This window comes from Apodemus sylvaticus, chromosome 22, assembly GCF_947179515.1.
Source record: "Apodemus sylvaticus chromosome 22, mApoSyl1.1, whole genome shotgun sequence".
NCBI lineage: Eukaryota > Metazoa > Chordata > Mammalia > Rodentia > Muridae > Apodemus > Apodemus sylvaticus.
Genome location: NC_067493.1, coordinates 32,938,082 through 32,963,948, shown reverse-complemented (window position 1 = coordinate 32,963,948; position 25,867 = coordinate 32,938,082). Strand labels below are relative to the sequence as shown.

The window sequence follows — 25,867 nt, the reverse complement described above, 5'->3', positions numbered from 1 at the left end:
TTCCATTTGGGCTTTTCATAGGAACTGGAGAGTATCCAGTCTTCTTTATATTCTGTAAACCTTGCAAATTTTAAAGCTTTTTTAAGAGTGGAAAGATCACAGAAATATATCTAAGTAAGAACAGTCACAGTTAAAAAAGTGAAAAGGTAAAAATACACACTGTCTGATAAAAATCAGAGACTATGCCCTGCTTCGTGCTCTAGACTGTTTGGAGAACATTCCTAACACTACAGAGTTTTAATTTTCTCTCCCGACTCTTTAGGGTTATCTTTCTGCAGCTAGGAGGGCACCAGTGTGGTTGTTGGGGGGTTAATTCTCACTGTGTTGAGTGCCCCCAAGTCCTCACTCTGCTCATCCGAGCATTAAATCTGTAGGCTCAGGAGAGCAATGCGGCTGGCTGCAGGAGCGATGCCATAACGTTCCGCATTAAAAATTCATTCTGCAGGCTCGCTTCAGAACTGGCGGTCTGGCGGGATATGAGACACCCCACTGTCTTTCTGGCAAATGGAGACATTCCTCAACATCTCGCACCTTAGGAAGAGAATGAAAGGGCAAACAAGCCGTGAAGGGAAACAATGAGCTCAATTATCTGGCTCTGCCCAGGCTTTCCTATAGGAACCATTTCATTCTGCTTCCTCAGAGTTTCCTAAGTGAGGGGGATGTTGAAGGTGGGCTCCTAGGGCTGGCTGGTGAGCTCCAGGTCACTGAGAGACTCTGTGTCAAAAATCAATGTATATGATTTCTGAGCAACAGTGGAGGTACTCCACAAGCATGCACTCACCTACAAAGTTTCTTACAAGCTATCTTAGAATGAGGGCCCTTCTGGTCCTTGTGGGGTGTCCAACTGCCAATCTTTCTTGAGTTAATGTAACCAGCCCAGAAAACCTGAGTTCTCCAAGACAGATGCATCTGGCGCTCACCTGGACACTGAATTCTGGGTCTTCTGCAAATCTTCCTGCCACTGCAGAATCAGTCACGGTGGGCTAGCAAGGGCCCATACACTGAATGAATTGTTCACACTTTAAAACATGGGTCCTGCACAACTACGGCATTTCTACACTAATTACAGTACTTGGGGTTACTGACTATATTAGTTTGCTTCTCTGTAACTGTGACCAAGAGCAACTTGGCAAGGAAAGGGTTTCTTTCATTTCACAGCTTACAGTCCATTCTGAAGGGAAGTCAGGGCAGGTCTCAGGCAGGTATCACTGAGGAATGCTGCTTACTAGCGTGCCTAGCATGCTTTCTTATAGAACTACCTGCACAGATGACACCATCATGGAACTCCTATGTAGGCCAAGGTGACCTTGAACTCACAGAGACACCATTAGCCTGTCTCCAGAATGTTGGAGATTAAAGGTGCTCACAGCCTGGCCTCCACAGTAAACTTCAAGGGACACATTTATTAAGGTGTGAACAGCCGTGGAATAGCTTGACCATGAAACTTTTGGTCCCCATAGTGCCAACACCTAAATGGCAACTAATTCAAATTTCAAACTGTAGATAGAGTTCAAAGGCCGGGGAGATGGCTCAGCTGGCAAAGCGCTCACTGTTCCAATATGAGGACCAAGTAGATACCCAGAGCCCATGAGAAGGAAGAGCTGGGCCGGGCGGTGCGCACTTGAATTCCTAGCTCTGGGGAGGCAGACAGAGGCTCAGTTTGGAGCCCAGATAGCTCAAGCTCACTTGGTGAGTTCCAGGGTATTAAAAGGCTTTGTCTGGGGAAAAAAAAAAAAAAAAGAGGAGTGTGTGTGTGAGGTGCTCACCTGAGGAAAGACAGACAGGTTGTTTTCTAACCTCTATATGTGCCTACACATGTGCATCTTTACACACAGGCCTACACATGTACACATGTGCATCTTTATACATAGGCACAGGCTTGTACACACACACACACACACACACACACACACACAGTAATAATCAAGTGTCTACTGTTTGGACATAAAAAGCCAACCTCTTTTTTTCTAATCCCACCCCAGGAGCCTGGAATAGGAAAGCCCCTGGCGATGCACTGACACTGAGGTTTAGATGCGAAGCAGAACCCTTGTGCAAGGCTGGACTCCTACCAAATGCACTAATGCTTCTGGAAATAAGACAGGTCCCACTGAACTTTTTATTCAGGCCCAAATACTCAAAAATCAGTTTTTAGGGAAATTAATCCTACTCACACTGGAAACTGATGACTTGTGAGAAAGATGGAAAACAATCACCTTCCTAAAGTGACAGGAGAGAGTGCTGCTGAGGTTTCAGGGTACCTCCCTTTGGTCTTCCCAAATTTACTGAAGTATATGTATAAGGAGGATCACAGCCAGCCTCGGCTACATAAAGCTCAGAGCCAGCTTGGGCTACAGAATGAGATGCCTCCCTACCGCTGCAAAGGCTGGATGTGCAGTATATATTAATGTTTTTAATCCCAGCACTTAGGAGGCAGAGGCAAAGTTAGGTGGATCTTCACAAGTTTAAGACCTGTTTTACACAGTGAGTTCCAGGCTGGCCAAGGCTACTCAGTGAGACCCTGTCTCAAAGTACCACGGATAAACAAACAAGCAAGCAAACAAAAGGGAGATGTGGCAGCTGGAAAGACAGCCTAGCCCAGCAGCTAAAAGCACTGGTTGCTCTTCCAGAGGACCCAGGCTCAGTTCCCAGTAGACACATGGCAGCAAACAAGCATTTGTCTCTAGCTGAGGAGGATTTGAGGCTCCTTACTGGACTCCGTGGGCACTAGGCATGCAACAGCACTTTGAGCTGAACGGAGGAGGCAGCAGCCTGCTTGTCTGTCCACGCCTCACTCATGCAGTTAGCATAGTAGAGGCTTTCGCAGTGGCTGACACAGACAGCAAGTGTGGTGATATTTGGAAATCCACCATGTAGTGGTCCAGAGCCATTGTACCCAGGCTGCTGCCACCTCTGCTCACCAGCATGTCGCAGCTCATACTGCCCATGGGACAGTCATGCTGGGAGCCTCTGGCTTCCTCTTTCAATTCCTGCCCCCTCATCCTCTGCTGGGGCACAGAGGCCCCCATGCCTGCAAATAAGCAATCAGCTACTGACTAGCAGGAAGTCTTGTCCTTTTCAGAGCATGCTGCAGGGCATGACGCACACTGTATGAAGAAAAGACTGTGAAAGGAACCCAAGCATTTCTTCAATGTTGCTTTGCTTTTGCAATGTATTATGGGAGCATTTGCATATATTACAATGTCTTTTTTTTTTTTTTTTTTTTTTTTTTGGGAAGACAGAGTTTCTCTGTGTAGCCCTGGCTGTCCTAGGACTCACTCTGTAGACCAGGCTGGCCTGGAACTCAGAAATCCACCTGCCTCTGCCTCCCAAGTGCTGGGATTAAAGGTGTGCACCACCACTGCCCAGCTATAATGTCTTTTCTTAAAGACAAGCAGAGGTGAAGAATACAACATGCAGAAGTATAAGGAATATGACATTTTCTGGTAGGAAAGTTTGGGAGTAACTTAGAGTAACCTTAGATATAGAAAGATTATGTTTGCCTTAGGATTCAGTCCTCTCTTCTCTCCCTGAACCCAGCGCCTTGAATATATTGGGCATACACTATCAGGCTATACTCATCTTTCTTATGAGATTGACTTTTTAGTATTCTGAGATAGGATTTTACATAGCCCAGGCTGGCCTCAAAGTTGCTTTTAAGCTCCAGAGGATTTTTAACCTGTGATCTCCCGGCCTTAACCTCCGGAGTGCTGGTGATTAAATCCAGGGCTTCCTTCACACATGCCGTTTGGGCATGGACTACAGCAGCAACCGAGCCACACCACACCTCCAGCCTCTACCGTGGCTAGAAGGAATACAGTGTTTCCTCACAATTAAACTTGCTCTACACTGAACTCTGCCCCGGCGGTCTGGAAGGTGTTCTACAGCCCTCCTTCTCCACCCCAGCCCACTGCAGGGGGAACACTGAAATGATAAACCTAGGGCGGGGTAGAGAGCTTAGTGGACAAAAGTGCTTTCCTGCCAAGCTGGCAACCTGAGATCCATCCCCGGGCTCCACATGGTAGAGGAGAGAAGCGGTGCCTACAAGCTATCCTCTGACCTCCACATGTGTACCACAACACACACACACACACACACACACACACACACACACACACACACGGTTTTTAGAAGTGCACAACTATGCAACAGAGGTATTCTAAGTGGGCGGCAGTGGGAGCCGCCAGGCCCTCTCAAGGTGATGGCCATTGCCTGCTGAAGACAGCCCCAGGGAACGGTGAGAATGGGAAAGTCCATGCTGACAGACTTCCTAAGATGTTACTTTAAGGTCCTACATATGCATTTGCCATGGGACACAGGCAGAATAGGACTCCAGGGTGACCCTTTGAGGAGGAGGTACATTTAAAGAAAAAAAGCAGAAATAATCCATTTATTTAACCCAGCAATGGTTATAATGTGAGGGCCTGCAATCCGCTCACACAACAACTGTTTGGCAAGCCCCCCTGTGTTCCAACAAATATTAAACTGTGCTTGCCATTTGTCTACGGAATCTCGCATTAATAAACATGAAGAAGAACACTTTACCTCCCACTCTCAGCGATGGACCAAACAAAGACCAGCTGTGCTCATCAATGGGGCCTTGTTCTGTGCATAAAGGCTAATTACATTTTGCTTCAAGCCTACACATGGAAAACTTTACTGCCACTGTCCCTATCCCAGCCAGCCGAGCAGTCCCAGCTGACGCACAGCTGAAAGGACTGCAAAAGCAGCAGTTAGGGATGGGGGTGGGGGCTCCAAGTGGCCTTGCTGCCTTTGACCTGCAACCCCTCCCCCGCAAGGGTCTTGAGTAGCCCAGATAGGCCTCTAACAATAGAGCTGAGAATGACCTTTAGCCCCTCCCCTTCCTGGCCTCCACCTCCCAAGTGCAGGGATTAGAGGCATGTGCCACCACACCTGTTTCTTGTAGTATTGAAGAGCAAACCCAGGGCCTTGTAGATCCTGGGCAAGCACTCTATCAGTTGAGTTACACCGCCCAGTCCTTGTGGCTTCATTTTAATTGGGGATGGTCCATGGTTGACAAGCAGCATGTATCCTATAAACTGACAAAACTTCAACCACAGCTCTACTGGGTTCTGATGTGAGCATTCCTAGTGCTTGCAGGGATGGTTCTCCATACACTCCAGCACTCTCCACAGCTGGGTGGTGGCGCATGCCTTTAATCCCAGCACTCAGGAAGCAGAAGCAGGTGGATTTCTTTCTTTCTTTCAGTGGATTTCTTTCACTCAGAAATCTGCCTGCCTCTGCCTCCCAGAGTGCTGGGATTACAGGCATGCACCACCACTGCCTGGCTGGCAGGTGGATTTCTGAGTTCGAGGCCAGCCTGGTCTATAGAGTAAGTTCCAGGACAGCAGGGACTACACAGAAAAACCCTGTCTTGAAGCCCCCCCCCCCCAAAATAATGCAGCTGCTCTTACTACGCCCCCTGTACAAGAGAGGCCCCGGAGGTCATAGTGTATATGGGGAGTAGAGCGCTCGCTCTCTCAGCAGCCTTTCTCCAAAGCCTACGTTCTTCTCTGTCTCCGACTCCCTTCCCAGGGTCTCTGTCAGTGCATGTTGAAGCATTCTACTGAGGTTTTTTTTTTTGTTTGTTTGTTTGTTTGTTTTTTTTTTTTAAGAGATGTTTAAGACTATCCCAGAACAGATTTCTCCCCAGTGTAGACTCATCCATAGGAATAAAAATGTCTGGTCCAACAAAATACAAAGAAGCTGCACCTGAAGCAGAGAATGAGGTGGCAGTCCTTGCTAGAGCTGAGAAGCGGAGAATCATAGGAGGCAGCTGTTTGCTGTATTTGGTCTGCAGAGCTTAGTCTGGTCTCGACCTTGCACTCAGTCATTCTGCTTCAGCCTCCCCGAAACAGCGTTTACAGGTGTGTGCCACCACACTTGCTTTTGCTGGTTTTTTAAGACAAGCTCTCACGTAGCTCAGCCTCCCTCCATACTCAGGCTAACAGAAGTCCTGGTCCTTCTGCTCCCTCTTTTCTGGTTTTCTGTGAAGATACAGATGAATCCAGGCTGCATGGAGATGAGGGGAGGCAGTTCCACAACTGTCCTCTCCCTCCCTCCCCCTCCTTCTCTCTCTCCTGAGTATCAGTTAATATAAGTTGGGTGGCCAAGGAGCTCCACGGATCTGCCTGTCTCTACCTCCCCAGTTAACAAGCCCTTTCAGGTCTTCACGCTTGCAAGCAAGCACGCCCCTGTCTGAGCCCCCTTCCTAGCCCTATTCACTCCTTTCTAATCAGAGAAATAAAAATTTAGTCCATGCTAGCTGCAGGTCAAACTTTGCATATTCATCAGCCCACTGTTCTGTGGCATAAGAACCATGGCAGGTCTTCCAAGAGGCTGGCGTGGTCTGGTTCTTTGACGGACCCTTACATCTAGAGAGAGGCATCTAGTCCCATAGCCTCACCAGGGATGGTGGCACAGCTACAGCCCCAGTTACTTCACAAGCAGATGCATGAACACAGGAGTTTGAGACCAGCCTAAGTAGCACAGTGAAACCCCTGCTCAAAACAGCACAGAAAAGAGGACTTCGAATATAGTGTAGTGGGTAAAGCACTTGCCACGCAAGGAGGAAGACTGTGATTCAGAGTCCTAGTAGCCACCTGAATCCTGGACCGGCATGGTAGGCTGCCTGAACCCAGCAGTGGGAGGCAAAGCAAGTGGCTAAAATAATATAAAACAAAAAGCTGGATGTGGTCACATCTGTAATCCCGGTGCTACATACAGTGAGACAAGAGGTGGAGACAGGAGGATAACCTAGAGGTTTACAGATGATCTAGCCTAGAGTATACAGCAGGTTAGAAATAAGAAGAGAGACCCTGCCTCATCAAGGACTGACTCCCCAGAGGTGTCCTCTGACTTCTCCATGTACACTGCGGTTTGCATACCCATTTACACGCCCCCACACAGACATCCCCCCACACAACCCCCCCCCCCACACACACACGAACACACACATGGACATGGACACACACACAGACACACACCCACACATTCCCACACACACAGACTGGACTTCTCTGTAACACACCCACACATGCAGACTGGACTTCTCTGTAATGAGGAAGAAAATTTTCAGTAGGAAAGGATATGATGCAAGGGACTTATTGTGCTGACACTGTATCTTCTTGGCAGCATGACAGGAGGTTGAGCATCTCATGAGCCATCTTCTGTGGCTTAGTAACAGTGGGGTCATCTTGACCAAATGCAAAAAACCCAGAAGATGACATCACACAGACACTTACTTTGCAGTAGTTTCTTCATCATATTTGGTTTTCAGGTCAAATAATTCTGTTCGAGTTTTTTCCAAGGCTAAAAGGCAAGGACAGAAACCACGATATAAGACACCAATCTTTTTTGTTTTAAGACAGGGTCTATGTAGCCCAGGCTAGCCTTGAACTCATTAGATAGACAAAGATGACACTGAAATTCTGACCTATCTGCCTCTCCTACCCAGTGCTCAGATTACAGGTGTGTGCCAACCCCCAACCCCTGCTTTTTGAGCCGCTAGAGCTCAAATCCACACTTATCCGTGCTGGATAAGTGTGCTCCTGGTGGAGCTAGATCTCCATCTCTTTAGGTTGCTTTTTCATGCACCTCAGGTTGGCCTTGAATTCTGGATCTCCCTGGGTACAATTCCCCAGTAATGGGATTACCAGCATGAACCATCAAACCCAGCCAGGACAGCAACTGCTCAAAGTAAAAGGAGAAAAGTCCACAAAGATGAGAGACACACAAAGAATGGAGAAGAAAATGTCCCCGACTCCCTGCCTCATCTCTGGAAATGCCTCCCTCTCCAGAGAACCACCGTCCACGGTTTGCTGTGTAGACTCCCAGCTTTTAAATGTCTTTTATCATCAAAAGCCACTTTTGTACACAACTGCAGATACCATGGCATGCTTCATGTCTCCATTAATCACAGACCAAGAGTATGAGGGAGGGCTTACGATTACAATGGAGCTGAAAAACTCCTACCACCCAGGGGCAATGTGGATGCCTCATGACTTGCAAGCCTATGGAATGCTGGTGTGCTATCAGCTAGGTAAGAACATGTGCATGATAATTGACCACAACTATCAATAACTATGTATTTCTATATAATACTTTAAAAGGTTTTGTGTGCAGATATGCTCACATCTGTGCATGGACGTGTTTGTGCATGTGTGTGTGGAGTCCAAAAGACAAACTTGAGTGTTGTTCTTCATATGCTATCCACCTTGGGTTTTTTGTTTTGAAGCAGGGTCTCCTGTTAGCCTGGAACTCACCAGTGCGCTCCAGGGAGCCTCCTGTCTCCATTCCCCCTCGCTGGGATTATAAGCATGCTCCACCATGAGTGCAACCTCCGAAGTCCACGTGACTTCAGACCCTTAGGGTTGTGAGCTATGGATCTGAGTGACCTCCTCAGCTCCTAGAACACTTTCAGTCATTATTTTAAAATACTTGCACTCATTAGAAAAAAGTTTACTGTGGGATGGAGAGATGGCTCAGAGGGTAAGCTCTTGCAGAGGGCCCAAGTTTGGTTCCCAGCACTTGTGCTAAGCAATTCACAACTGCCTATAACTCCACTTTAAAGGGATCTGATGGTTCTTCAGACACCTGGACTCATGTACACACACACACACACACACACACACACACACACACACACACAAAAATTAATTTAAAATAGTATGCTCTGTGGTAGGAACAAAAATCTATGGACTTGATTTATTGGCTGAACTAAAGAGCCAGGCATAGTGGTGCATGTCAGTCATCCTGGCACTGAGAAGGCTGAAGCAGGAGGATGTGTTCCCAGTCAGCTTGGATGACAAGGTGAGATCGCCTCACATTGAGTGGCTGGTCAGCCCCAGTCCTTGCCAGCATTTTCATGTCCTATCACCAGGGCAAAACTGTCTCCTGGCACATTTCTCAGAATGAATCTCATCCATCCATCCATCCATCCATCCATCCATCCATCATCTCCATAAATGTGATGATGATAAGAATATTTTCTGAGACTCCTCTTTTCTATTAGTGTTGTAGAATAGAAGTTTTTCCTTGTCAAGACACAAGTAGAACAATGAGTTTTACTTATAAGATACGCCAAAGGGAAGCTTCTGGGTAAAGAACTGAACATGCCTCTCTCTACACACCATACAGCTGCCTTGAGAGGCAACTCCCATTCATGTGCATAGTGCCTGTGATCATGCTCCTATACCCTCAGCAATGATGGCATGTCCTGTTTTTAAAGAGCTGACAGGATGATAGGCAAAACCATCTTTTACTGATGGTTTATCTGCAAATCTCTGTTAAAAAACAATAGCACGTCCCCTATATGATGTACATTGCTTCTGCGAGCTGCCTGCTCCTTCCCTCACTTCCCTACTGGACTGCTTCTTCATTTTCTGGAATTTATAAGTTCTGTATTTATATAGCAAGCAGTGTGTAGATATATGGATCTATACACATACATGTGTAATGTGAAAACTAAGGTTTTGCCCATGCTAGGCAGGGGCTCTACCACTGAGCCACGCCTCCAAGCCCCTCCCTTGGGGATTCTAGGCAGGGGCTCTACCACTGAGCCACGCCCCCAGCCCCTCCCTGGGGGATTCTAGGCAGGGGCTCTACCACTGAGCCACGCCCCCAGCCCCTTCCTCGGGGATTCTAGGCAGGGGCTCTACCACTGAGCCACGCCCCCAGCCCCTCCCTGGGGGATTCTAGGCAGGGGCTCTACCACTGAGCCACGTCCCCAGCCCCTTCCTGGGGGATTCTAGGCAGGGGCTCTACCACTGAGCCACACCCCCCAGCCCCTCCCTGGGGGATTCTAGGCAGGGGCTCTACCACTGAGCCACGCCCCCAGCCCCTCCCTGGGGGATTCTAGGCAGGAGCTCCATTGCTGAGCTACATAGCTTGGTGGTTGCAGTTTTTGGACATTTACTCATTTGACTGTTAAACTGCTTGTGACTATTTTTTGTCCCTCTAACATTTGTGTTCTAAGTTGGATCATGATGTCGTCTCCTTTTTCTCCTCACATTTAAAGATACTGTGCTGCTTCCTTTTCAAAAAAGGAAACAAAAAAAGAAAGGCAAACTTTGGTATAACCTTTTTTGGTATCTTTTAGAATTTAAAGTTTCTGTTACTGCAGTTCTTAACTTCATTTTGGGTAGAACTAAGTTCCCCCAACCCCATTATTGTTCTAAATGAGATGTCAGTTCTTGACAGTTTGGTGATTTAGAAGTGTTTGTTGGAAAGAACAGGAAGGATAGCTGGGGCAGGGAGGGAAAAGGAAGGCGAGCCACCCACATCGAAATTTAGCAATCAGTGCAGTGACTAATGCAGCCAGGTAGAGCAGCCTGGGACACAAGCTTCAACTGTGTGGGTTCAAGGCTAACTGCAGGGGCAACAGGAGCAACAGGTAGCAGAGGGGCTGGGAACAGGCCAAGAGACCACCCATGCTCGCCCACTTCCCATGTGGCTGCAAATAAGATGGAGAGTTTCGAACCTGTTTGCAGAGTCTGGAGTTTGTGCTCAGCTTCCTCCAGCTTTGAGGTGGTAGACATCTGTGTCTCTTGCAGCTTTCTGGAAAGAATTTTAAAAAAAGAGAGAGACAATGAAGCCAAATTGGTCATCTTGTTTTGGCTGCTGAGATAGGCTGTGTGCCCTGAGCCCCACTGATCAGCTTCTTTTCTCCGGAAGGCCCAGCTGGAGGCAGCCTCGCAGTGCAGCTTGAATCTCTGCACCTCAGCGTTGTGAATGCATATCATACAACATGAGGTGTGAACCCCCTGGGATCTGACATGTGTGGCAATTGGTGTGGGAAGTCCTCCTATATGGAACTTCCTCCAAGATGGTGGATATTAAGAAGAAACGAACCAGCATCATCATACACTTATTGTTTTCTGAAGTTGGGGAGAAGAATGATACATTTACATTCTGCTGACACAGAAAAGGAATCTGTTGGCATAAAGGATGTCCTAAACAGATGTGACAGCTGTCCTTTCCTCTAAAGTGGAACACAAATGCTACTACAGTGGGTGGGGGAGGGGGATTCTGAATATCTGAAAGCAGTTTACTGTTCCCATGGTCTCCAAATGCAGTCCCCAGCCAAGAAATAGCATGCTTTCCTCTGTGTCTGCAGAAAAAACAAGGATCTAAAATTAAGTTCATTATTTTTATATCATATGAATATAACATATGTTCAACACAATAAACCTGGGCTACAAAAAGGGAGAAACGACAGCTTAAAAATGACTAACAGCCAATGTTCTGACACCTATGGAAAAGCTTTGCTACTATTTTCCTGTCTGTCTGTTAGAACATGGGATGTGTGCTGGGGCTGGGGAGATGGCTCAGGGTGAAGAGCACGTCTTGCTCCTACAGAGGATCGCAGTTCATTTTCCAGCACCCAGACAAGGTGCAATAGCTCTAGGGGTTCAGTGCCCTCTTCTGGCTTCCACAGGGACCTGTGCACACGTGACATACCCACAAACACACTCATATGCATAATTAAAATGAAAAAACAAACCTTAAGAAAACCCCACTTTAGACATGGCATGCTCATGTGTGTCAGTGTGTGCATGTGCATGAGGTACAGGTGCTGGAGCGGGAGCTGGAGGCCAAGATCTGTGCCTTCCTCAATTGCCTCTTCCCTGACTTTTTGAGACAGCACCTCTCATTGGACCCTGGGCTCACTGATTTGGCTAGACTGGCTCAGGAGTCTTAGCAATCAATCCACCTGTTCCCACGCCCCAGGTCTGAAATTACAGGTGTGCAGCTCTTTTTACAGGGGCACTAAGCTTGTGTAGCAGGCATTTTGTCAACCGAGCCACCTCTTTGGTCCCCAAGAGTTTTTGTGTTTGGTTTTGTCTGTTTTGTTTTTGAAACAGAGTCTCTCTAAATAGCCCTGCTGTCCTGGAACTCCCTATGCAGACCAGACTAGCCTTTAACATATGTGCCTGTGCCTCTCAAGTGCTAAAATTGAAGGTGGCTCCCCATGATTTTTAAAAACAAACTTACGAGAGGCTAGGAAGACAGTCGGTTTACTTTCTCCACTCCTCAGTGCTCCCCTGTACTATTCTGCAATGCACATAGTGCACCTAAGCGACTACAGGGCACACGACCTACTATGTGCCACACAAGGCAGGCAAATTAATATGTAATATACTAGTACCCATGAGATTGACAAAAATTGTGCTATCAAGTTACATACATGTATACAGTAATGTTAACAGTGCAAAGTAAAATAACATGTAACAGTATCAATTTTATTAAAATTTGCAACATGCTATGATGCAAAATAAATTTCTTTTTTCCCCTTTTGTGGAGGGGAGGGTTGAGATGGGCTCCCTGTAGCCAAGGATAGCTTCCACCTCTAGATCCCTCTGCCTCCTTCACAAGTGCGATGGGTCATGTGGTGCCCTCTTTCCTGCACATGCCGGCTCGCAGCTTGCCTTCCCTTCTCAGTGTGCTTGGAGGTGCTCTGCCCCAGAATACACTGCACCCTCATTCTCAGAAGCCAAGCGAACCACAGTACCACACGCCTAAATCTGCTCAGCTTCTTTCTGCTAACCATTTCATTAACTATATTTTTGCCTAATTTGGAGAATCAGACAAAATTCTAACAGACCAGTTTCAGTGGTCACAGGCTATATGCAATTGTTTTTTACTGGGGGTGGGGGTTAGATACTGAGGACCTTCCTAATTGAAAATCCTCTAATTTAAACTCCTGCCAATATGAGTTTGTGTAAAGCCTGCCAACATTTGATAAAATCAAATTCAATATTTATTGCTGTCTCTTTGCATGTTCAAATATTGGACTCTGCCAACTCTTAGAAGGTCTTGCTATTGTTTGTTTGTTTGTACAGGATCTATGAAGCCAAAGCTGGTCACGAACTACACATCTTCCTGCCCACATGTCCTGAGTGATGGGACTATTGGCATGCACTAGCATGCCTGGCAAGTAAAATTGATCTTTCCTTTTAATTAATTTGTAAGATCTCTGTGCAAATATAGAAAATTCACCCTTGGGGATAAGAGCTTGGGTTGGTGGCTAAGGGCACTTGCTACTCTTAAAAAGACCTGGGTTTGGTTCCCAACACTCACACTGCCCAGCTCAGCACTGTGTGTATTTCTACTACTAAGGGATCTGATGCCCTCTTCTGCCCCCCGACAGGCATTGCATGCACATGGTACACATAAACTCATAGAGGCACCCACACAAATGAAAGAAAATATATATAAAAGAAAATTTGGGGTCTAGAGCGATGGCTCAGCGGTTAAGAAGAGCACTGACTGCTCTTCCAAAGGTCCTGAGTTCAAATCCCAGCAACCACATGGTGGCTCCCAACCATCCATAATGAGATCTGACGCCCTCTTCTGGTGTGTCTGAAGATAGCTACAGTGTACTTATTTATAATAATAAATAAATCTTTGGGCCTGAGAGAGCAAGGTTAACTGGAGCGAGTGGGACTACTGGAGGAAGCGGGGTTGGCTGCAGTGAGCACAGGTTCTAAATTCAATTCCCAGCAACCCCATGAAGGGTCACAACCATATGTACAGATACAGTGTACTCATATACATCAAATAAATAAATAAATAAATAAATAAATAAATAAATAAATAAATAAATATCTTTATTAAAAAAAAAAAAGAAAAAAAAAAAGAAAATTTGGGTTTGAAAAATGGCTTAGTGATAAAGAACATAGATTGTTCTTCCAGAACCTGTGTTTGGTCCCTAACAGCCCTATGAGGCAGCTTACAGCTGCATGTAACTCCAGCTCCAGGGCCCTGGCACACCATTCTGGACTCTTTAGCCCATATACTTGTGTGTACCAATTCACACACAGAAAGGAACACATCATTAAAAATAAAAAATCACTCATTATCCTAAGCAATGTAAATTTTTTGTTTGTTGATATCTTAAAAACATTACTATTACTGTTTTTTTTTTTTAAATTTTGTTTTAAAATTTGGATGGTCATATTGATATAATTTTTCAGATACAATTAGACTTTTCCACTTCAAAAGCATTTTTAAAAATGTTTCAAAGTTTTCTATCAGTATATACTGAATTGATTATTATTTAAATTCCAGCTTAGTTTTTTTTTTTTTAATTGGTGTGTGTGTGTGTGTGTGTGTGTGTGTGTGTGTGTGTGTGTGTAAAGTTGGGTTGGGTATCTCTTTTGTCACTCTCCCCCTTACTTACTGAGGTAGAGTCTCTAACTGAACCAGAGCTCACTAATTCTGGCTAATCTATCCCAGGGATTCTAAGTCACTGCTAAGCTTGCACCAGTGCACTGGTAATCCGAACCCTGGTCCTCATACTTGTATAGCAAGTGATGGATATACTGAGATACCTCAGTCTTTAAATCAGGTTTTGTTGTTGTTTGAGACAAGGTTTCTTTGTGTAGCCCTGGTTGTTTTGGAACTCAATCTGTTGACCAGGGTGGCCTCCAATTTGGAGATTTGGAGATTCACCTGCCTCTGCTTTCTGAGTGCTGAGATTAAAGGTGTGTACTACCATAGCCCAGACAAAAATCTCTCTCTCTCTCTCTCTCTCTCTCTCTCTCTCTCTCTCTCTCTCTCTCTCTCTCTCCGTCCCTCCCTCCCTCCCCATCCCTCTCAGAACTCAGTATGTAGACCAGGCTAGCCTTGAACTCATGGAGATCCACCCCTGCCTCCCGAGTGCTGGGATTAAAGGTGCACACCACCACTCCTAGCTTAAACCAGAATTCTGAGACTGTAGTCTAGTCTAGCTTGGAACTCACTATATAAGTCAAGCATCAAAGTCATGGCAAACCTCCTATTTTAGCCTCTGAATGCTGGGATTGCAGACAGTCGCTATGCCTGGCTCCAACCTGATTTTTTTCCTGCATATGTAAAAGTATGTAAAGAATGGCTAATAAAGGCATAGCCTTTCTTTCCCTAAATGTTCTTCTCTTGATACAGTCCATTCTTTTACCTAATTTGAAGTTAATTTAACAGTATCACAGTCCCATATCAGTTTATTGCCATACTTTGAAAATCATCTACAGACAGCCTTTTCTCTTTTCTTTCTTTCTTTTTCTTTTTTTTTTTTTGGGAGGGGGTGCTGGAGCTCATGTAGCCCAGGCTGCCTACTATGGAGCTAAATCCATGCTCCCCCACGCTGGGATGGAATCTGGAACATTCTGCCAACACATGTATGGACTATCACATTCCACAGTTTTAACTCTTATCATACTGATTGTTTGCCCAGGCTGCTGCGAATTGCACTGAATTATAATTTCCATGAACAGAAAGAGTTATGGTTAGACATGGCCTATATCCCTGTATCCAGTTTTCATGGTGGGGGGTTAGACTGATACATTTTCCTGCCACAACCAGCCATACAGCAAGAAACTGCTTTCTTTTCATGTCCCTTTTTGAGACCACACTTGGAAATCATGTTATATATAGTCCAGGTTGACCTCCAAGCTGTGGGTGATTCTATCTCCACATCCACATTGTTGGGATTATAAGTTACATCACCATGCCAGCCATTTTCCTTCTTTAAAAAATGATTTTAAGTGTGTGTGTGTGTGTGTGTGTGTGTGTTTTACATATGGGGAAGTCAGAGGATAAGTGTGTGAAATTATTTCTCTCTTTGCATTTCATGAGAGTTCCACTGACCAAACTCAGGTCCCCAGATTTGTGCAGCAATTACATTCATTCATTTCCCTTCTGCCGGGCAGTGGTGGCACACACCTTTAATCCCAGCACCTGGGAGGCAGAGGCAGGCAGATTTCTGAGTTCGAGGCCAGCCTGGTCTACAGAGTGAGTTCGAGGATAGCCAGGGCTACACAGAGAAACCCTGTCTCGAAAAAAAAAAAAAGTCATTTTCCTTCTTTTGTTCTTTAAGACAGGGTCTCACTATGTAGCCCTGGCTGGTCTGGAACTCATGTAGACTAGGCTGGCTTCAAACTCACATAAATCTGCCTCCTGAGAGCTAAGTTTAAAGGTATGTACCACCATGCCTGACCCTATTTTCCTCATATTTATTAATTTATTTTTACTTGTTTTTGTTTGAATTGGGGTCTATGTATAGCTGATCTGGAACTGGCAACATAGACCAAGCTGGCTCCAAACTCATGGGGGTCTAAGATCTGAATGGCTCTGCTTCCCAGGTCCCGGGATTAAAGGCATGCACCAGCTGCAAACCTAGCTTTTCCTCTTTATAAATGGAGCCAATGAAGTCAGCATCACAGTATCCCTGAAGCTTCTGTGAGGAATGGGAGGTGTCCTAGATAGATTTAATTGTCAATTTGACACAGCCTAGAGTCATCTGAGAGGAAAACCTTGATTGAGAAATTACCTAGATCAGATTGGCTGGCAGGTATGTTAGGGGTGGGGAGTGTCTTAATTATTAATTGATGCAAGAGAACCACTATGGGTGGCACCATCCAGGATGAATAAGGAAGCAGTATTCTTCTATTATTTCTGCGCCAGGTTATTACCCTGATATCACACAATGATGAATTGTGACCTAAAAGACAAAAGAAACTTTTTCTCAAGTTGTTTTTGGGTATAATATTTTATTATAGCAAGAACTTTTGTTGTTTGTTTTTAATATTGGTGGGAGAGACTCAACTGGGGCACCATGCAGTAAGCATGACATTTGTCAGGGAGCTAACATCTTTTATTTTTGCTTGTTAACCTTTTGTAAGAAAGGTCTTGCTTTATATCCTATGCTAGATTAGAACTCATGCTCTCCTAGGTGTGATGGTGTATACCTTTAATTCTAGTACCTGCTGACAGGCAGATTTCTGTGAGTTTGAAGCCATCGTGGTTTATATGTTGAGTTCCAGACTAGCCAAGGTTACACAGTGACACCTTGTCTCAAACAAAAACCGTAAAAGGAACTCATGATTCATAAAAGGAACGAAGACTCAGGAATACTGGATCCTAAATCAGTGTGCCTGGCTCCTGGGATCTTTTTGAAGCCACCCTTAGAACTCTGGTGACTTATGAAATCAATGGCTAATAGCACAACAAAACCCCACCCAGGACTGGGAGATGGCTAAGTGAGTAAATTGTTTGCCACACAAGATTAAGGACCTGACCAATTGGTTTAGCTGAACTGGAAGGCTCTAGGTTTAGTAAGAGAACCTGTCTCAAAGAATAAGGTGGAGATTGATAGAGGGAGACACCACACCTAACAGGGACCTTTGGCCTACACACACACACACACACACACACACACACACACACACACACACACACCCCTAACCCCTTCCTTGAAGCAACAAATCTTGTTAGTGCTTATTGTTAAAATGTATGTGCATTTCCTCATACTAGTGCTAAAAGTTAACATCTTAATTTAACTAAAGAGTTTTAAAAATCTGACTAACATAGTTAGAACTAGCAAGCTTAGGAGTCCCCACAGCTTTTACAAGAAATCTGATTTTCATTAAATTGCTCCATTAGCGGAAAACTACTCCTTTATGGAGAAAGTCTGGAATAAAGTAAGCCATTAGAAACATAACTGCTGCTCAGCAGGCGCAGCCTCAGCGCGATTTACTGATCAGGCTGAGGGTCCCTTACCCGAAGTGCCTAGACCACAACTGTGCCAGACATTTAGAGATCTTGACTTCTGGAATATTTACGTTGATGGCACTGGGCAGAAGTGTCACATTTGAAGTCTTTGTTACTTTTAGTGCTGGGATGCACACCACACCCTGCACATACTAAGTGTGCATCCTGAGTCACCTCAGCCCTGGGCGTGCTTAACATTTTCAGTACTTATGGTTATGGATGTAGAGAATATTTCAGGTTTTTGGATTAGGGATCTCAGTTCCTTGCTTTATGAGGTACTGGGGCAAAAGAAAGAAGCAAAAGGAAACAAAACAAAAAGTACTTTTATGTGACACATAAACATCAAATTCAATAACATAACTGGAGTTCCGGCTTTTCTGCAGGGGGCGCGTCGTGGGGGAACCTGCCCACTGCTGCCTCGGCTCAAGCACAGTTGCCAGTTGTCAACCTGTGTTCAACGTATGTACAGAAAAGAAGCCTTGATCTCGCTCTGCAGGACTCAAACACCGTGTCCTGGCTGCCTGTCACCTCACCTGCCACCAGGAGAAAAGGGGCATGCTGCACTCAGGGGACTGTACAACGAAGGAACAAGGATCACTGTCAGTTTTGAACAAATTTTTCTGACAATGTTGAGGACCCCAAGGCCTCACTCACGGGGAGGATTATTGGCAGTTGCTCTACCATTGAGCTATATCTGAGCCCTTTAAGTAAAACTTTGCAGTAGGAGCATTTGGGATTTTTGTAGGCAACCTGGGCTGATTTCACGTTTTCACAGTTTTCAAACTGTCATGTGACATCAAGGTTGGTGGTGAAGTGTTTACCCTTGCTGGGAGCGTGATGGCACTGGGAGGCCGTACTTACCTCTCCTTTTCTGCAAAATCATTTTGTAGCTTCTGCTCCTTCTCCAGAGCGATGGTCTCGGCCTGACTCTTCAGGGTCTGTTCATATTCTCGGATTTTCTCCTTAAGTGCTTTTATCGTAACCTCTGCAGAATGAGAGACAGAAAAACCGACAGTAAGGGAAGCGGCTCCTTGTAGCTGGGCGAACCATGCTTTTGTAACCTGCCGGGATCGCTGTATTTTAAACCTGAGCTTGTCCAGGCTGACACAAAATCAATGGTTATGAGTCCCTTTGGGGACCTTTTACTCCCTCAATGTGAAATTGAACTTGTAGTATTCAAGTTGGGGAGGATCAATGGGTTTTGCCAGGAAGGATTGTGGTGGTCCCTCCAGCACACTTAGAAAAGGGGGGAAATCAATGGTAAAACATAATATTGTCTTTGTGATTCGTCTTAAGTTGGTACTTACAGAGGGCAGACTGACAAAGTCTGGTGTGGGTTTAAAGACTCTCCTACATGGAAAGGGTGCCAGCGTTTTGGAAGTGGACTCAGATCCCAACGGCCTCAGGCCCTGAGGCAGCTTTGCTGCTGTGGCGTAGGGATTGGAACATGCCAGGCACTGTGGCGGAGGGCTCCATGTGTAGATCTGATACTGTGGGCTGTGGGAGGGCTGGAAGGACCCGTGGGAAAGGGTGCCTGAGCACGGGCCACCTGCAGGCCCAGCTGGAGTATATAGGCAGGGCTCATGCAGCTCTCAGAAGTGATTTCCCAGCCATGACACACTGATAGCCGTCCCTTCAGTTGCTTGAGCTGAGGACATCTAAGCAAAAAACCTGAATGGTGCAGGGTCCTAACTCAGTGTGATCCGGACAGGACCCTGACATGCAGCCCTCTATTCTAACAGTCACCCTTGTGGGACTCTGTGCATGTGGTGCCATCCACAGCAATGGAGCCATCTCTCACAAGGCCTACTTGAGGGCTTTGTTTTTTCATTCCCAGTGTCTGGCACAAGTTGAGGCAGAGAATAGAGAAGCAGAAACTGGCAGGCCAGATAAGGCTTGAAGCCCTAGGACGCCACAGTGCCATAGGTATGTTGTATGTTTCCACAAACATTCATTGAGAACAAATTGGGACTGGAATGGTGGCACATGCCTGTAATGCTAGCATCCATGAGGAGGCTGGGGTAAGAGAATTATTAATTGGAGGCTACTCTGAGCTACGTAATAAGTTTGAGGACAGATTCAACTACATAGTGAGTTTGAAGCCAGCTTGGGCTACATGGTGAATTTGAAGGCAGCCTGAGTTACAGAATGAGTCTGAGGTTAGCCACGTCTTTATACAGTGAGTATGACATCAGACTGGAGTATATATACTGAGTTTGAGGTCAACCTGAGCTACATGGCAACTTTGAAGTCAACCTGGGCTGGACAAAACCCCTGTCTCAGAGGGCGCAAAAAGGGCATGTCACTGGAGCTAAAGTAGCACGAACTAGAAGATTTTCTTTAGGTCTGTGTAATGAACCAGATGCTTACACACACACACACACACACACACACACACACACACACACACACACAACCTGTCATTCACGCAATGAGCATTCTGAAAGAAACAAGTCCCATTGCTGCAGATGGTTGCTGTGGGAAAGAAAAGTCTTGAAGTCAACTCATCAGCCAGCAGCCCCCATCTAAGCGAGCCAGTGCTGTCCCCCGTGGTCCCAAAGGCCATCGTATCTTAGCAGAACCAGACTGAAATAGGATCTGACCCCCAAAATTTCTGCATCCCACCATGGAACCAATCTCCAGTCAGTGTGTGAGCACAGGCCTGACGGCAGGCATGAAGCCTTCTGCCTCATATTCCAAGCCTGTCTGCCCTAGCTTTTCTTACATCATTCCAGACTCTTCCTGGATCTTCCCACAGACAGTGCCCCTCCCGAGTCTGTCTCCAACAGTCTTAAAGGCAAAAAGGATGTTCTTCACAATCCCAGTCATTTAGCCTTTGATTAGTTTTCTAAAAGCTCACTAACCAGCAGGGCGTGCAGAGGAGCCAGCCAGACTGATACCCCTCCCTCCATCCTAAGTCCTCACCTGTGTCTCCAGAACAAAACCATAGACACATGGACACACAGGAAATTCTGGGAGTTGCTTTATAAACCTTGTGACTGTTGTTGAATTGGGCTTTTTCTTCAATACAAGGAAGCTGGAAGAAAAGGCTCTGAGGCTTTCTGCATTGTTTGCTTTTATTTTTTTATTAATGGAGACTTGAAACTAAGGCCTTGATGATGCAAGGCTGGGCAAACACTCAACCACTGAACCACTTCTCCAGCCCCTCACTGAAAGATTATCAGCCACTGAGCTATACACCCTCAGCCCTCTTTCTGCTTTTTAATTGTGAAACGAGCTCTAACTAAATTGCTCAGAGCAGCTTTGAAAGAAGCCTGTAACCCAGGCAGGCCTTGAACTTTGACTCCTCCTGCCTTGGCCCCTGGAGGAGCTAGAATTACTGTTTACACTAGGCCAGGTTTGAGCATTTTGAATACACCTGGCTTCTAGTACAGGACAAATTTCCTTATGTTTGTCCCTGGCAGGAAAAGCCTTTGCCTTCCATGCCTTGTGACGCAAGGTAGTCCTGTGCTTGTTCTCTCTCTCTCTCTCTCTCTCTCTCTCTCTCTCTCTCTCTCTCTCTCTCTCTCTCTCTCTCTGTCTCTCTCTCTCCCCCTCTGTCTCTCTCAATTCATAATGAATAGATGAGGTCAACACAGGAGGAATGGTATGTAAGCACACAGCTTGCAAGGATGAGTCTTGTCTGGAGCCTTAATGGATTGGTAGCAATTACTAAATGACTTACTATGTATGACCCTTTGATCAGGAGCTGGCTGTCTGACAGGTGTCGCCCAGAGGCGACACATCAGTCTTTGAAAAGACAGATCCTATCACAAGATGATACAGGGGGATTTTTCAAAGAATCCCGATCCAGCCCAGACCAAGGGCAATAAATCCTATGTAGTTATTGAGGGAGGAAAAGTTTAGCTGTGGCATAGCTAGGCAGTGTCATTATCTTTGTTTAAGAGATTCGGCTGCTTGCCCCGCCCTGGCTTTATGAGGAGGGTAACAATTACAGCCAGTCCCAACACTATGAAGAAGGCAATTAAGGGGGAGGGGAAGAGGGCAGAAAGCACAGCCAGGCATTTGCCACCGACCTTGATTTTTCACTTCAGCGAACTCCTTGTTGTACTCTTCTAGTGTTTCCCTAAGTTTCTGGTTCTCTGTTTCAATGTCGTGTAGACGCTGCACTTTTATTTCCAGCTGTTGCCCGACGTCCAGGGCTGGTACGGGATCTATACAATGGGAGAACACAGGTCAGCATACTCACCCAGATCCTCATCTGGGAGACACTCTACCACCAAGCTATGCTCTTAGCCCCTCACTGATGAATTCTAGGCAAGCCCTCTCCTGCTGAGACACACCCCTAGTTCATTACTGGGGGAGTCCAAGTAGGTGTTGTACCTCTGAACCACACCCAGTCCCTTACTGGCAATCCTAGGCCAGTGTCCAGAAGTCATCTTCTGGAGACTCTCTTGGGGCCTAGATTCCCCGGGGTTTCATAGCCCCTCTGGCCACTGGTGAGGTACTCAGTCCAAGATCCTTAACGTGGAAATGGGGGTGACAACAGAAGTCACCAGGGTTTACCAACTCTGGTGGCTGGGATTCTTTAAGGATTTCTATTCACGGGTCAGATAGAAATAGAGACACAGCCCTCCTGAGTGGGAGGAACGGGGCCTCAGGACAGTCCATCTTATTTACATAACCTTCTCTGGAGGATACTGGTCCATGGAAAGGTGCCTCTACGTTATATGAGTCTAGGAAGTCCATGGACCTGGAACTAAGGGGGTTGCTCAGGCCACAGAACACTCGTACGGACAGGAAAAGGCATTCACTACAGAAGAGGCACTAAGGTTCAATGAGAAGGAAGGGCTAGCCTGGGTTTACTTGGTTGACTGGTAGGCCCAGAGAAAGCTGAACTAAGTCTGATGACTCCAGGTGATGACGATTCTATACACAGGGAAGCTCTTGGAGAGAGGAAAGCACCTTGGGGCTCTGTAAGTACATGCCCCTTTCTTTTCTTTTACTTTTTGAGGTAGAGGCTCATGTAAATCATGTAGGCCTTGAACTTCTGATCCACCTGTCTTCATTTCTCAGGAGCTGGGATAAGAGGCAACACCACATTTAGTTCATGTGCTGCTGCAAATCGAATCCAGAGCCTGTGCATCAGCACTTTGTGCTTGTTGAAGTTTGTGGAAAGTCTATAGCATGATGGTCCTTTACTGATGCTGGGTGTTAAGAACAGTGAAAGGCATGCAGCTAGTTGCTGGTTCTAAGACCGGGGACCTCTATAAAAGCATAATTGATCATGACCCCACATCACCCACATAGCTGGCCTGTGGCCAGCCAGCTAGGAAGGCACCAAGTTCCCCATTAGAATATGGAGAGCAAAAGAGCATCTGGGCCAGTCCTGGGGAGCCTTGTGGACAAAGAATATGATGTTTGGGGCTGGGAAGATGGCTCCATCGGTAAAGAGCTTGCTACGCAAACATAAAGACCTGAGTCTGAGTCCCCAGCACCCACATAAGAAACCCTGTGAGCATTGGTAATCCCAATAGTGCAGTGGAGACAGATGGATTTTTCTAGCTCACTGCCAGCTAGCCTTGCAGTTTGTGACTTTTAGGCCAGTGATAGATACTATCTCAAAAATCAGGGTGATGGCTCCTGAGGAATACACGAAGCTGAGTCTGGCTTCCATATCTATGTTCCTTCATTCTCACACAGACTGGCCCTCCTCCTCAAAAGAATGATGTCTGCCATCAGATTTACTCAGGGTTGGGTTTTAGACTACAGCTGGAAAAAGTAGACAGGCAATTTTATAGGACTGGGTTTTGGCCTCTGGCTTTCCCAGGAATTCTCAGCAGAAGGTGGACAGACAAGACAGACAGTAAATGCTCTCAGTCAGTATGATCTTCCTTTTCCTTCTGTTTAGAGGCAATTATAACCCACCTGCTGGGCCCCAGGGGAACACACCCTTTGGAATTCTGAGAGTAGAAGAATATCCAAGTCACAGGGCTTAGAAAGATTACTGAATCTATTTGTGGCAGGGGCGCCAGCCTCGCCTAGGGACTGCTGTGGAGATTTAGTCTTCTCTCGAGGAATGCTAAACACCACGCATGGCAGACCAGTGAGGGTATATATATTCAAGAACTCACTTAACTTTCCATACCAGAGGCATTAATTTTTCAGACCACCCCTGGTTCCTGGAAGCAGGGCTGGCCTGGAATTCTCTGCGATGTCAACGTGTTCACAGTATTTACTCCATGCGTCACCAGGATGTGTGGGGCTAGAGTCTGCAGCCCTGAGGGAACCCAGCCCTGGGGCTTAACACAACACTGTCCATCATGTGACTCTCAGGCTTGTTGGGCACTTATGCGGCCTCTATACACAGTCCCTGCCTGTCTCCCTTTTTCATTCATGACTTTTCATTATTATTTTAATCAACATTAAAATATTTATGTTATGTTAGATTGCTAGAGCTATTTTGGGAACATAGTTCTTCCAAGCAGGAGTGGCAATAACAAGAAAAATGAAATTCTCAGAACATCCTAGGTCCTTTTTTTCCCTTTTAATTGCACTATCTTCCCAGGAAACCTGAATCCCTCTCTGCCCTCCCTATCTTCAGGCTGGGAAAATGGATCGAGAGAAATGAGCGCTAAGCCCATGACCTCCTTTAGACAGAAGGGCACTCTGAGTTTTATCCAGGTCAGGGATGAGGAGGAGGAGCTGGACTGGCAGAACACTCTAGGAACGTTCACTGATACTGTCTTTTCTAGCACAACTGCTAGCACCAATTTGACTTTTCAGGAGCTAAGGTTACATTCTGTACGTGTGTGTGTGTGTGTGTGTGTGTGTGTGTGTGTGTAAAAGTGTTGATGATGGGTGTCTTTCATAATCTTTCTCTGCCTTGCTGAGACAGTGTCTTTCATTTGGCCTGGAACTCACAAGTAGGCTAGGCTGCCTGGCTAGGCCAGGAATCCACCAATTTCTGCCTCCCCAGCTCCACGGATTACAGACTTTTACATGGGTACTGGAGATGGAACATGGATCCTCATGCTTGCCAAGCACTTTACTGACTGGGCCATCTCCCCAGACCCCTCTAGGCCATCCCTATCTAAAGGCCAGGACCCAGTGTGTCTGCTTTGGATAAAAAAATAGCTTCCATCTTGCCATTCGGCAGGAATCCAGTAACATACGAAGAGAACACACATGTTATAAACACATAGTAACCAACTATCCCTTAAGACAAATCCTCAGCACGCCCCACTGTAAATGGAAGTTTTGGCACTCTTGTTATTATTCATTATAGCATCTATATTTAATTTAACAGTACTAAAGTTAATGTCAAAGTAGGAAAACTGGCCACAGAATAGAAAAGGAACTGAATGTTCAAATAGTTTGGTGCATTAGACTCTCAACTTTACGATGGTACATTGCATGACTAAAGGCCTACTGCATTGGAATATTGTTTTGGGATATGTAAAAGCCATTGGTAAAGTACCTCTTAGGCTTAATTTTTATTATGTGTATTAAAGGAACGGCTAATTACCACATGATGGTATAATAGTCCTAGCATGTTTGAGCTGGAGAGCAAAACAATGAACTTCGGCACGCCAAACCCGGACCTGCATGTTAAGCTGGGGAAATCATAGCTTTCTGTCTCGTTAACGATTTCCAATGCCATTTAAACTCTACACATGCATTGTTAGGTCTCAGGCTGTACGTCAGAAGCCTCTCAACTCAGCAGTTCAATTACAGAATTGTCTGAGGGAGGAGACAGAACACACCCATAGACAGAAGAATAACATGCAAAGTTCTGTAAGCCACCTGCCCAGCCTCCAACCCAGCATGCTTTGCTACTATCCCCATCCACCCACCATGACAAACTCAAAAAACATTTTACGATCATCTGATAAGTTAATTCCTGAAGCAGGCTTGGAGGTAGTGTGCAGTTCGTTATGCAACTCAGGACCTTAAACAGCATAATTATATAACAAACAATCCTATCACCTGGATTTATTCAGCACATTTTGCTAAGCGCGGTAACATTAGCTCATTAATTCTAGTCATCCCTGCAGAAGCTGGGGGAAGGCATGCTGAGATGTGTCAGGCGCTGGCATCTCCCCCAGGGACAGGGATGGGAAGGAAAGCTGGCCAGGCCAACAGGTATGCAAAATGCTAATTATGAATGCTACTTCCTGAGCCAGCAGCCACCTCAATTATACTGTCTCTTCATGCTCTAATTTAACAAGGGTTTCCTAAGTGGCTACATGATCTGGGAAAGGCCAGGGCTGGGCACTGCAAGGGACACTGAGCCAAGCCATCAGGAGCCAGCTTCCCTGGAGAGGTAGCCCAGGGAACATCAAATATCAATGGGAAA

General features: G+C 45.9%; 1 protein-coding gene across 7 annotated transcripts in view; it reads right to left on the bottom strand.

The window, feature by feature from the left end:
• Cux1 (cut like homeobox 1) overlaps nt 1-25,867 on the bottom strand; it is a 317,075-nt gene that overhangs the window by 101,487 nt on the left and 189,721 nt on the right. For 6 of the 7 annotated variants that reach the window (XM_052168212.1, XM_052168215.1, XM_052168213.1 and 3 more), the window contains exons 5-8: nt 21,585-21,722; nt 18,409-18,532; nt 10,499-10,575; nt 7,263-7,329 (exon numbers count right to left, since the gene is read on the bottom strand). In XM_052168212.1, the coding sequence (XP_052024172.1) occupies nt 7,263-7,329; nt 10,499-10,575; nt 18,409-18,532; nt 21,585-21,722 (406 nt within the window). Of the gene's footprint in view, nt 1-7,262; nt 7,330-10,498; nt 10,576-18,261; nt 18,266-18,408; nt 18,533-21,584; nt 21,723-25,867 lie in introns of those variants that run through there. The other variant, XM_052168217.1, reaches the window with a different exon arrangement.